Here is a 13,335-nt window from a genome sequence, read left to right on the forward strand (position 1 = left end):
GGCTCTTTACCCAGCGTGTCCTCGCTTTCTCTGTGTGTGATCCACTTTCATTTCCAAATTAAACCTAATAACAAAACCCTGTGCTCACATCTGGGAGAGGAAATTAGCATGGTGGAGGCCACCTCCAGAGAGAGCACTGTCTGCCATCCTCACAGATGAAGGTTTTCTTCAAGTTGCGCAAAGCTAAGAGGACATGATTGGAGGCCAGGTGTGGCTGAGCCTACAGGTCCCCTCCCTGGCCCTCCGGCCGAGCCCCAACTCAGTCCTGTCTCACCCGTACCGCCTCTTTGAGTGCTGCACATGTCACCTGACAGTGCAGTCCTTTTTTTTTCCTGACAGTGCAGTCCTATTGGTGCTCTGCTTCTGGGGGTTTTTGCAGATTTTAAGAATTTCCCTTGGAAAAAGGTGCCTTCTGTGCCCTGAGGGGATATAGCTCCTCGCTCAGGGGCCTTTCCCAGGATGCCTCTCCTCACAGCCCCTCTCCACAGAACCCCCTTCCTGGGGGGGCTCCCCAGAGCCTCATCCCCTCCATCAGTCACTCTGGGTGCAGAATCCTGAGACTGCATAGTCTTGGGAGTCAGGGATTTTTCCTGCTGGTGTCAGGCACTGGCTGCCGTTGGCTGCTCAGAAATATGTTAGAAGCAGAGAGCAGCCCCTGGGCAGGACTGAGGGACTGGGGGCATTTTGTGGGAAAGGGAGGCTATACTTGGGAGTTGCATGTTAGCATGCAGGTGGGCAGGAGTGCAGGTCCCTGAACTGGGCCCTGAAGGGACGACTCGGAGGCCACTGGCCCAAGCAGGACCTGCAGGGACGGTTGGCCTGCTGGGGGTCTGGCCGGTTGTGAGGAGCCACCACAGGATGCCCCTGCCCCAGTGTCAGAGCCCCTGGCTGGCAGCCAGCAGGGCAGCTCTGGGGGGAGTGGGCCCTAACTTGGGATGGTGGGGGCTCCCCAACACCAACTGCACATCTGGCTGCTGTGATCCGGATGGAAATGCTTGCTGGTAATTTAGCTCATTCAGAAGTGTTTCTCCCAAAGCTCTGTGTTGCTGACAATTTTTCCCATTGTATGTGGGGTTGAGCTCCCCCCCCCCCCCCCCCCCCCCCCCGCCGCCTGCCGTGTTCTGGGATCACCCTGGGTGTCTCTTTGAAATCCAGAAACTCCTGAAAAGCTCTAAGTAGCTATTCACCAGCGAGGAAATGGCAGCGTGCCGGTTGCACGTGTGGCTCTATTTTGGGACCTGCGTGACGAGCATGTCCTGGTCCTGGGGGACCCGTGGCTGGGGTCGTGTTCTGCGGGCCGGGCCTCACTGCTCTGCCCTTTTGCCTTTCTTGTGCAGTGCCCGTGGGCTAGAGAAAGTCCGGCAGCAGCTCCAAGAGGAGGTCCGCCAGGTCAGCAGCCAGCTGTTGGAGGAGAGGAAGAAGCGGGAGACGCAGGAGGCCCTGGCACGGAGACTCCAGAAGCGAGTTCTGTTGCTGACAAAGGTACAGGGCATGGTGGGGGTGCCCAGGCTGGCCCTGCTCAAGAGGCCTGCCGTCCTGGCCAGCAGCTGCCAGTCCATCCCTTCCACGTCCAGACATAGTGTCTGATTCCCAGGCACCCATGGCTCTTGAGATCACAACCAAACTAAGGGCACTTTTAACCACAGTGGTTTATGTCCTGCTTCTTGATCAGTCAGGCTTGTGCGGAGCTGCTGCGCGTCCCCCTCAGAGGACCATCAGCTTCCCTGCACCTAAAGTAGGTAGTTGTGGCGACTTTCTCAGGCTGTGCTTTTATCCTGTCATGTTAGCAGGGTTCTAACGGCAAAGACTTCCTTAAACCCTGGGTGGTCTCTTTGAGACTCCGAGGGCCCAGGTGTGGGCCCCTTTCTGGATGGTTGTCCAGAGACCCAGTGCTCCTGGTGAGGGGTAGGGCTGGGGCTATGCCGACCCATGGGGCTCTGGCTCGCAGGCAGGGTCCACCCTGCTCTAGGCTATGGGCAGGGGCAGTCTTCCCTTCCTTCAGCGACCCATGAGCCCAGGGTAAATGGCAGTGGGTCTGTGGCCTGTGGCCTGGAATGAAAACTGTCTTCCAGATCCAGATGCACTGGGCAGAATGTTCTTGTTCTCAGCCTCATATGTGGGGCTGGGATCTCTCTAATTGTCCTTGTCCTGAAGAGCTTCCACTGTCTGGCTCAACAGTCTGCTGGAGCATGATTTGAGGTTGTCTGTGGGAGTTTGAGTGCTGAAGTTTCAGAAAACAGGAAGGAGAGAGTCTGAATCCGTCCCAAGACGCTCTCCAGGCATGGATGTCGGGTGTCCAGCTTGCTGGGCAAAGAAACTTCCTATCTGCCCTGAACCCGACACTGTGTGGGCTGAGTGGGCTACCCCAGGGAATGGCAGTCCACCTGGGGGATTCCAGGAGTTGTGCCTCATGCAGAGGACCTCCTGCTTATAGAGCCTTGAGAGGACAAGTCATATTTCAACTACTAAAAGTCTGCCATTTTATGGCTTCTGCAGCACATTTCTTACCATGCCATGTTATCCCTGAAGAGCCTTGGCATCACATCACCCTGCGTCCAGGGGCTTCCCAGGTCAGGCTCAGCTGACCTCCGCACACCGGCCCCAGGCTGCCCCTGACGTCCTGGCTCTGCAGGTGGCACTTGTGGGGGAGTTGTGCAGAATGCCCTCATGAGCCACCTTTGGAACCTGGGCTGCCTTCTGAGAGAGAGGAGGACATGGTCCTTTTGCCTGGGTGCTTGTGGTCGGTTACAGCGTAGGGTATGGAGCTGCTTTCCTGTGCTCCCACTTCTTCCTCCCTTCCTTCCCTAGCATGCACAGCGTGCCAGCAGGTCCTCTCTGCACAGATGTGGGGTCACGGCGGCCCTTTAGTGCTTACAGTCTAGTGGGACAGATAGCAGCGACACACACATATGCCATTTGTGCTGGAATTTTTTTTTTAAGATTTATATTTTATTTTAGAGAAAGGATATACAGAAGGAGGGGCAGAGGGAGAGGGAGAGGGAGGAATCTCAAGCTGACTGCTCCCTGCTGAACACAGAACCTGATGCAGGGTTTGATCTCACAGCCTTGAGGTCATGAGCTGAACCGAAATGAGGAGCTGGCTGCCCAGCTGACCTAGATGTCCCGTGTGACGGAATTCTTGTTGGAGCGGAAGCCATAGCTGAGCTGAGGCCTGAGGGCTCAATCTGAATGTCGCCTGCAGGATTTGGGGGAATGGGCATGAAGGTGCTGCTCGTGTCGGTCCAGACACGTGGGGACAGAGCAAGCAAGAGGTGGACAGCACAGCTGCCCAGAGGGCATGTCCTTGGCTTGGACAAGGGGCTGCATGTGGCCGGGGGATATTTGGACCTGATATTCCGTCAGTACAGGCGAGGCCAGGCTGCAGTCCCTGACATCATGGCCTTTCCCGGGGTGACAAGTGGAGGGACCTTCCTCGGTGACCTCAGAGAAGGTGCTCAGTCCCTCTGGATCCCCATTTTGCTGTCCTTGGAAGAAGCAGGGGTATTGTGTGCCAGCCCAACTGGTTCCCGTGTGGATGGTGCTGGCGAGGCCTGGGAAAGCCACGAAAGGAGGAAATGGGACAGAGGTCCCTGAAGAATCAAAGCCTGGGACCACCACACCATCCGGCAAGCCCACTTTGAGCATTGACTTGAAGGAAGTGGAATCTGTGTGGAACAGGTGTGTGTATCCCCACCGTCATGTGGCATCCTTCACGACAGCCTGGGTGCCTGCCAGTGGGTAAGTGTGCTGAGAAGAGATGGCATAGGGGCACAATGGAATATCATTCAGCCATGAAAAAAGGAAATCCTGCCATTTGTGACAATGTGGTTGGACCTGGAGGGCATTGTCCTAGTAAGTGAAATGTCAGAGAAGCATAAATACACTATGGTTTCACATGCAGAATCTTAAAACACTGAACTCATGGATACTGGAAACAAGTTGGTGGTTACTAGAGGCAGGGGCTATGGCTAGGAGAAATGAGTGGTGCTAGTCAAAAGGGACAAACTTCTAGTTGTAAGATAAGTTATAAAAGAAAAAATAGCCACAGATGTGTCCCCTTGTCATGGGAGGCTCTGGGTCACCCCATGCTGTGGGGACGCAGCTCCCCATCCCCAACCAGTTGCCTCCACCCGGCCTCTCCACCCCGTGTGAGCTTGTGTCAGAGCTGCAAGTCTGCTTGGAAGTGGGGGCTGGTGGGTTCGGCGGTTGTGGCATGTGGACAGTGGGTATGTGGCCCTCTCAGGGAAGGGAGGCTTCAGGAGGTCTGTGGAGGGAGTGTGGGATGAAGCTGGTTGGACAGGTTGGTGGTCACACTGGTGGAAGGCTTTGCTGGTGGCAGGGGTGTGTGTGGCTCACTTGACCCTCCTGAAGGTCTTAGTGAATGATAGGCCACTGGTGGCCCGAGCTCGGTGCCCTCTAGCAGTGGGCATGCTGTGCTGTGAGGCTTCCTCCTGGTCACCTGGGGGACGGGCTCAGAGGAGACCCTGGAGGGAAAGGCTCTGGCCGTCAACATGACTTACCTGTGTGGACACGGATCTCGCTTGTGCGGCTTAGCTATGTCTGCCAGATCTATCCATCCACATGGTGGACTTGGGAGAAAGTCACCGTGCACAGTTACACCTTGAGTGTGGGGGTTATGCCCCTCCCTGAGGGCAGAGCAGTTCCTGTTCCGAATTTTTCTGCATGAGATTCAACTCTCCTCCCTATTTATTCTTTAATTCAACCATTTATTTGTAGCAAATGGACTTGTAGATATTGACTTTAGAATTTGGTTTTAATCCAGCTACTTGATTTTACTGCTTTGGCCAATGGGAGTTCTTTCAGTTGTGCTCAGTGTGAGGGCTGAGCCCTTCATCCTTCCTCATCATCTGCTGCTGCTGCAGGTCCCTGGGCTCATCCCGAGCATCTCCTGCCCAGCCCTGTGCCAGCTGCTGCTCCAGGACTCTGCTCGCTTCTCTGCAGAATGGCGTGGGTGTGCTAGGTCTTTGTGGCCCTGTCAGCTCACAGCCAGGAAGTGTGTGTGTGTGTGTGTGTGTGTGTGTGTGTGTGTGTGTCCTGGCTTCTCTGTACAAGCACATCCATAAACATTTCCCTGTGTCTTTTCCCAAGCTCCCATAAACCAGACGTGTTCATATGGACGGGTCCCCTTCCAACCCACACCATGTGGGTCATCCCAGCACCCCCAACTCCAACTCCCGGCATCCCTGACACTCCGATACCCCTCACCCAGTTGTTCCACGCTATTAGCCCTGGGTGATGACTTTTTATATTTTTAGCTTTTTGTTTTGAAATAATTATAGATCATAGGAAGTTGCAAGGAGAGCACAGAAGGGTTCCTTATATCCTTCACCGTTTCCCCAGTGCTTGTATTTTATGTAATTATGGTACCGCGATCTGATATTGGCACATGCATGTGTATTTCTGTCTTGTTTTCACACGTAGATTTGTGTCCCCACCACCCCCTGCAGGGTGCCACACGGCCTCACACATGCTCAGTCATGCCCACCTCACCTGCCCCACCACGGCCTTGACGTGGCAGCCACTCATCTGTTCTCTGTTAATAAAATTTTGTCCTTAAAAAAAAAATAAATAAATAAAATAAAATAAAATAAAATTTTGTCCTTTCAAGAGCATGGTAAACATGGAGTTGTACAGTGTGTGGCCTTTTGAGACTGGCTTTTCCACTCAGTGGATTGCCTCAGTTTGCCTGGATTGTGCGAATGTCAGTAGGTAGTTCCTCTTTGCGAATGAGCAGGACTGCACAACTCGAAGGGCGTTTACAGGTTTTGCTGTTATAAATACCCTTGCTAACGATGGTGCCCAGGGTTTTGGCTGGCTGTGAGTTTTCATTCCTCTGAGTGGATGCCCAGGAGTGTGATTGTGGAACCCTGCATCAGCGACCCCTGAGAGCTGGGGACAGGCTGCTCCTTGCTGGACCGGGGGTGGTGGTCGGATGGCATGTCTGGGGCTGAGGCTCTGAGCTGGGTCTCCAGGCATAGGGCTTGGGACCCCAGGCCAGCACAGCTCTTCCTTATGTGAAGCCTGTGTTTGCTTCGGTCATGGCACCACAGCCGTGGCAGTGGACATGGCATGAGTGTGTCATCTCAGAGTTCTGGGCAGGCCCAGCTGCTTCCTGGTCCCCAGGCCCTAGCAGAATGCATCAAGGTGTCAGCTCTGCCCTTGCGGTACAGTGATCCTAAGGCTGTCAGGGTGAGTCTGTGCCCAGGGTCATTGGGCCTGTTGTGGAGTTCAGTTCTGTGGTTGTAGAACAGGGATCCTATTTGTGCCAGCTGTCCTTGCTAAACACCGGCTCACATTCTTTCACAGGTGTTTCCTGTGGCCCCGCCGGCCCTGGGAGGGGGTGGAGGGTTGAGGCCCTGCCAAACTGCACATCTCTGTGGCTTCCTTTTCTGCCTGCACTGGTGAAGTTCGCTGCTTCTCCAAGCCCTTGTGACTTGGTCAACCAAGGCAGCCTAATTCTCCGACTTTAGGGTCCCTTTGTGTCTGCAGAAATCTCCTTGTCTTGCCGGGTGACCATGTTCCATCATGGCCTACCATATGCGCTGTCAAGGAGAGGGTGCTATTGACACCAAGACCTGGAAACTCAGACACCTATAGGCAGGCATCAGAATGTAGGGAGTGGTCCTGCATGCTGGGATAGGGTGGATGAGGGTGTGGGGGCGGGGGACACGTGCCACCCAGAAGGGGTAGTCTGGCCCCCCTCTAGCCTCTGTGTGCCACAGGAACTGTGAGTCCAAGAGCAGTCAGCACCCCTTACTCAGAGTGCTCCCATTCACAGATCTCATGTGAATTGAGCAGGTGCGCTTATTCTGTGTGTTGGGAGGTCAGGGGACAGGTGCAGTGCTCAGAGAAGCTGTTGCTGTGCACAGGGCCAGTTGGTCCCTCTGGAAAGACCTGCCCATTGGCTATCAGCAGGTATGAGAAGAGCCTTCCTGTCACCTAGCACAGAGGCCACGCTGCTCTTCTCTCTTCTCCATTTTAGTAGGAGTGCTGCTGATGGCTGCGAGCCCTCTGTTTGCTGAGACCCCGGGGTTCTAATATGTACCCTCCCCCAGGTTAGAGTCCTGGTTGCAGATCCCTGTCAAAGCCCGCACCTCCTGGCAGGAGCTGTGGGTATAACCCCCACCCATGGAGGCCATGCTTAGACTGCACCCTTCCTTTGTGAGGTTTTGGCCTGGCCTTCTTCTCGGGTATTTGCTGTCCTGCAAGGTTACTGCTCCGTCCCAAGGCAGGAAATTTCCATTCTCCCTGGCTCAGCAGGTTGGAAGCCGATGGCCCTTCCTGGCCTAATTCCGTCTGCACCCCAACCCGCTGCACTCATGGGCCTTGCTGAGTCCGGGAAAGAGTGGGTATTGATTGCCTGGCGCTGACTGATGCCTTAGACTGACTGTTGCTCAAAGGCACGTTCCTGATGGGTCGATAGCAATCTCCCGCGCAGTCCTAGGTCCGGCTCACAGGGACCTGTCTCTCCCGCCAGCGTGGTTATGAAGCCGTTCATCAGCTGTTGGCATGGGGGTGTGGCTAGTCTGCTGCTTGGTACTCAGTGCCAGGTACATGGCCACTATGTGTCCACCTTTGGAATAATAACCCTGTGAGCTCTGCAGCATGTCAGACACCAGCCAGGTGTGCTTCCTCCTCAGGGTGCCTCCAAGGTGGCGGTTCTCCGGCTAGCAGGTGTTTGCTGGTCTTTCCCTGTCCTTGCAGAGAAGAGACCCCCCTGGCCACTACCTACCTGGAGCAGAGCTGTGTGTGCAGTGCTCCTGCTGCTGGCCGCGGCTCTGTGCCAGGCCTGCTACAGGCCTGCTGTGGGGCTCTGGGCACCTGTGTCCCATCGAGGGTCCTATTTGTGTGCTTGACATTTCAGCATACAGCGCTTGGAGTGTGTGGTTTTATTTTGAGACCTTATTAAGCGGCTCCAGTCTAAGGGTTTAATTGTTACTGATAGCTGAGAGTGTAATCACCTTGGTAAAATACCATGACTATTTTAAGCAATTGAAAATTGGCTTCCAGAACTGGGTGAACACAAACCATTTTCCTATTTGAAATGAGCTATTTCCAGTGTGCCCCTAATATTCCACAATATGGTTATAGAATTTTGTTATTTATAGAACCTCAGCAGTAAAAGCTAACTTTTTAGTAAGAAATTAAAAAAACAAATGGAAGTAGAAGCTTCCCTTAACTCTTTTTTCTATATCTTAACTGTTCCCCTATTCTGTATTCTATAGAGGAGGTGTTTTGGAGAGGAGGATGCAGATCACTGGTGTCTTACTTACTACCTTGGGGATCAGAGTGCATGGTTTGGTAGTGATGATGTCTCACCCTTGAAAGATCCCTGAGTAGGGTGGTGGTCCTCATGGGGGGGCTAGGTGAGTGGTGACCCTGGTGGGGTACAGGTCCTAGGGGTGGATGGGTGGTGGTCCTGGTGGGGTGTAGGTCCTGGTGGTGGGGGTGGTGGGAGTCCTGCAGGTGGCTGTGCCCAATATGGGGCTTGAAGTACTTCTGGGGGCGAGTGGGTAGTGGCTTCCTCTGTGTTGGGCATGGCAGGGTGTGGAGTGCTGGCTGGCAAGAGGATGTCCACCACGCTCAGTGTCAGTGGGGCTGCAGCTGTTTGGCAGACACCAGCCCCCATGGATGCCCCTGGGTCTGCACCAGAACCCGTGTCTCTGGCTTCAGTCCTTCTCTGGTGGGCTGTAAGGGTGCCACACTATTATTTGGGCCCACTGGTGCTCAGCGAGGTTGGCCCTGCATTTAGGGGCTGTTTCTCTTTCTCTCCTGGAGTTCTCTTCATATTCTGATCATGAATCTCTTATTGGAGACCTGTACGACCACGTCTCTCGTCTACACCATGCTGCCTTTCTCTTAATTGTGTCCATTGACAAGTAGCAACTATTAATGTTAGTGCAGACCAGCTTACTGTTTCTGTTATGTTAGGTTGGTGCTTTCTGAGCCTTGGTGAACTCGATGGATGTGATCTTTGCTACCAAAGTCATGGAAATAGCTATTCTCTTCTAACTGCTTTATTGTCTCATCTTCTATAGATTGATGTTTGGGTGTGACAGGAGGTAGGTGTCAGGATAATATTCCCCCAGATGTTAATTGGATTTACACTGGTGATCATCTTGCCACATATACAAACACCCAGTTGTTGGGTTGTATGCCTACACCTACACTGTGTATCAGTTACCCCTCACTTAAAATTCTTATCTTACATTTTCCTCTTTCCTTTGACTATGCAGTAGACCCAGCAACATTTTTTGAGAGACCAGCCCTTTCCCGTGGACTGTCACAAGGCCTTTGCTACCTATCGCAGGCTGTTCATGGACAGGCCAGCTCTGAGTTCTCTCTTCTCTTCCATTGCCTCTTCTTGTCTCTGTTCACCCTACCACCTTGTCTTCATTATTACAGCTTTATGTGTCAGTATCTGTGAACCTTCAAATTTGTTCTTTAAGATTCTTTGGCTAATTTTGGTCTTTTGCATATCCTCCTACATTTCAGGATCTGTCCATTTACATGAAAAACTACTGGAACATGATAATGATTACAATGAATTTGTAAATCAGTTTGGGAAGATGTGACACCACACATTATCTTCTGAAGGAGAACATCCCATGTTAGATGCATGTTATTAGACATTTTCCCAAGTATTTTCTGTTTTCAGTGCAGCTTTAATGGCATCTCTGAGGACTTGTATCCCATGTATGTTACTGGTGTGTGGAAATGCAGTCAGGTTTTGGCTGCTGCCCCTGCGCACGGTAGTCTTGCTAAACTCGCTTCTTGGAAAGCAGCTCCAGCAGAGGGGAGCCTGGCCTCTGTGAATAACACAGCTGACCTCTTCCTTTCTGGCCCTCATGCCTTTCCTTTTTTTCTTTCCTGTCTTCTTTCTGGGACCATCAGTCGACTTGTCACTCGGAAGTGATGCTGGCAGTGTCCTTCTCTCACGCAGGTCAGGAAGCTTCGGTAATTTGCCACTGAGGACGACATGTGCTATTTGTTTCTTGTAGATACTGTTTATTGAATTAATGCAATCCCTTATTTGTATGTGTTTTTTAAAATTTTTAAGTGATCTCTGTGCCCAATATGGGGCTTGAACTCATGACCCAGAGATCAAGGGCTGCATATTCCAGCAACTGAGCCACCTGGGCACCCCTATTTATTGTTTTCTAAGAATTTTTATAAAAAAATGCCTACCCCATCAATTTTGATGTGGGTTATTTTTATTACTGTTCTGTTCCAAGTATTTTCTCATAGTCTCTTTGGATTTGTAAAAGCTGACCTTCAAGCAAAGTGTCCTGTGCTCAGAGTCACAGTGCAGGCAGGCAGATGGAATGCTGGGAAGGGATGGAAAGAACCCATACCTACTCACCTGTTCCTTTGCTGTCTTGTCCCATAGATCTTGGCAGAGTGAGTCCTGCATGCTGGGCTCTGCGCTGGGCACTTCTGGGGCCGAACAACTACCGGGTCCATGCTCCAAACCCAAGGGTATCTCCCTCTAGGGGCCAGAGCAGATTAGTGAGAGCCTGGGACCACTGCTGTGGCGACTTTGCTGAGCTCTGGAGCCACTAGGGAAGGAGCCCTGGGTGAACCTCCTGTGCTGGAGCCCGGTCAGTGGGTTTGGGTTTTTGTTTTCATTTGTTGAATAACTATAGATCTGTAGGAAGTTGTGAAGCCAGTGGGACCAGGTTCTGTGTGTCTTTCCCCCAGCTGCTGCCCTGGAAACATCTCCCATGCTTATAGTGCAGTATCAGGCATTTGACGCATATGTGTTTGTGTGTGTATGTTTGGGGGTGGGGAGGTGGGTTCTTTGTCACATTAGCACATGTGTAGATTCAGGGAACCACCACTGCCACAGAGACCTTCTGCATGGTGCCACTAAAGCAAGCACAGCCACTCCACTATCTCCTATATTCTGTTTTCCATCTCTGCTAATTTTGGTATTTCAATGATATTATGTAAATAAAATGATACAGTATATGACATATTAACATTTTTATGTTTTTGAATTAATAGACTTTTTTTTAAAGCTGTTTTATGTTTATAAAAAAAAATTAAGGGGAAAGTACAGACTTGCCTTGTGCCCCTTCTCCTGCCTCAAAACAGGCTCTTATGCTGTTCACACCCTGCATCAGTTAGGTACATTTGGTAACGATCCAAGAACCATTGCTGTTCCATTATTTCTAACTAAAGTCTGTGGCTCATGTTAGGGCTGGCTCTCAGTGTTGTGCATTCTGTGCTTTTACAAATGTAAGATGTCATGTATGCACCCCTGTGGTGTCACCTCACAGAATGCTGTCCCTGCCCTAAAACCACTGTGCCCTACATGCCCACCCTTCTTCTCTCCTCCTGAAGCCCGGGTAGCCACTGACCTTTCCTCATCTCCGTAGTTGTGCCTTTTCCAGAATGTCCTACAGTTGGGGTCATAAGGTGTGCAGCCTTTCTGGACTAGCTTCTTTTACTTCTTTTATGTTTTCAGGGTTCTGCCATGTCTGTCATGGCTTGATGGCTCATTTCTCTTTAGCACTGGACATAACAGTTTACCTGCATGCTCCCTTAAAGAGGGGCATCTTGATGCTTCCAGGTCTTGGCAGTTTTGAAGGAAGTGGCTGTACATACTTGTGTGCAGGTTTTTGTGTTGATGCATAATTTCAACTTCAATATCTGGATCACACGGTAAGAGTATGTTTTGCTTTAAATGCTTTTAACACCAGTACTTCCTCCAGAAAGCTGTGTCAAAGTCCTATGAGGTGGGAGTGTTGCCGTGTTCCTGAAGGTGCAGGAGGGAATGACCTTGAGACTGGAGCTGTGTGGGTGGGTCTGGCTCCTGCTCTGGCCTCCTGCTGGTGACCACTGCCTCCCGGCCCCCCTCCTTGAACAGGTCTTGGGCCATTTTACCTCTGAGCTTGTAATTGGATGCGTATAAGCCCAGGGCACTTGTCTGCTTTTCATGGGCAACTGTGTGGGTTAACTGAGGTGACACCAAAGGGGACTAGGGTCCTGAGAGGAGGACCCCTGGGCAGGGAGAAGCACAGTGGGGGAGGAGCACAGTTGAGGGAGGAGCCCTGGGCAGGGAGGAGCTCCTTGTGTGTGTGTGTGTGTGTATGTGTGTGTGTGTGTGTGTGTGTGTGAGGGGGAGGGGGGGAAGCTCAGTGTGGGAGGATCCCTGGGTGGGAAGGAGCTCAGTGTGGGGAGGGGCGGGGGGATCTCAGTGTGGGAGGAACACAGTGTATGTGAGAGAGAGCAGTGGGGGGAGAAGTCCTAGGCAGGGAGGAGTGCAGTGGAGGGGAGCACAGTATGAAGGAGGAGCACAATGGGGGGGAAATAGTAGGGAGAGGAACATGGTGGGGAGGAGTGCAGTGGGGGGAGGAGTATAGTGTGAGGGGAGGAGCCCTGGGTAGAGAGGAGTACAGTGTGGGGGAGGAGCATAGTGTGAGGGGAGGAGCCTTGGGTGGAGAGGAGCCCTGGATGGGGAGGAGCCCAGGGCAGAAAGCAGATTCTGATTGTACTCCACTGGCTGTCACTGCAGGGTCCCTTTGCAATAGCAGCTGTCCCATGCCTGAGCTCAGGTGGATTGCTGACAGCTGGACAGCATGGCCTCTTACCTCAGTGAAAAGCAGATTATGTCTGTTTCTCTTCCAAAAGAACTTTAATGGCAGCTGCTTTTGATCCACGTCTTCATCTTCATCCTTTGTCCTTCAGAGCCCACAAGTTTCCTAATCTTATTAAAAGGATTTCTCTTGTACACCTTCCTTTTTAATGCTGAAAATTCCTGGGCTTTGGTAGCATAGAAGGCAAGGCTGAGAGCGCCCAGCCCCTGCTCTGTCTCCTGAGAACCAGTATGCCATGGAAGCGCCTGGCTTCTGTCTGTCTCAGAGTGAGTGCTCTTGGGTGTGCTCACTCTGCACCTGTCCCCACCCTCCGCCCGAAGCCAGCCCCCACACAAACTTCATTCTGCACAGTGATCTGTGCTCTGTGTGGAGATGCAGAGCACATTTTCTCTTGACATGTGTGTAAGTCTGAAATGGTCCTGGGGGGCCTTGGAGATAGGCAGGGACGCACCTGGTTTGTGCAGCTGGTTGGTGCTGTTAGGTACCATCTGTTTTCAGCCTTCTGTCGGTGATGGTGGGGAGGACGCAGTTCCAGCTGTTATCGTTGGACCGAAGCTGCTATTGGAGTCATGGTCATTTCTGAGTAGTAAGAGTCACTAAGCCACAGCATGTCCATGCTGTCCTACTCTGAGACCTGCATCATTAGGGTTTCCCATCCACACATGTGCCCTTACTGATGTCCTGGGTCTACTGACCTGGTACATGGTTTTGG

General features: G+C 52.1%; 1 protein-coding gene across 9 annotated transcripts in view; it reads left to right on the forward strand.

The window, feature by feature from the left end:
- MAD1L1 (mitotic arrest deficient 1 like 1) overlaps positions 1-13,335 on the forward strand; it is a 345,798-nt gene that overhangs the window by 138,312 nt on the left and 194,151 nt on the right. For 8 of the 9 annotated variants that reach the window (XM_072753315.1, XM_026011310.2, XM_072753319.1 and 5 more), the window contains one exon: positions 1,338-1,482. In XM_072753315.1, coding sequence (XP_072609416.1) covers positions 1,338-1,482 — 145 coding nt within the window. Of the gene's footprint in view, positions 1-377; positions 1,002-1,337; positions 1,483-13,335 lie in introns of those variants that run through there. The other variant, XM_026011311.2, reaches the window with a different exon arrangement.

The sequence above is a fragment of the Vulpes vulpes genome, chromosome 3 (assembly GCF_048418805.1).
Source record: "Vulpes vulpes isolate BD-2025 chromosome 3, VulVul3, whole genome shotgun sequence".
NCBI classification, from domain to species: Eukaryota; Metazoa; Chordata; class Mammalia; order Carnivora; family Canidae; genus Vulpes; species Vulpes vulpes.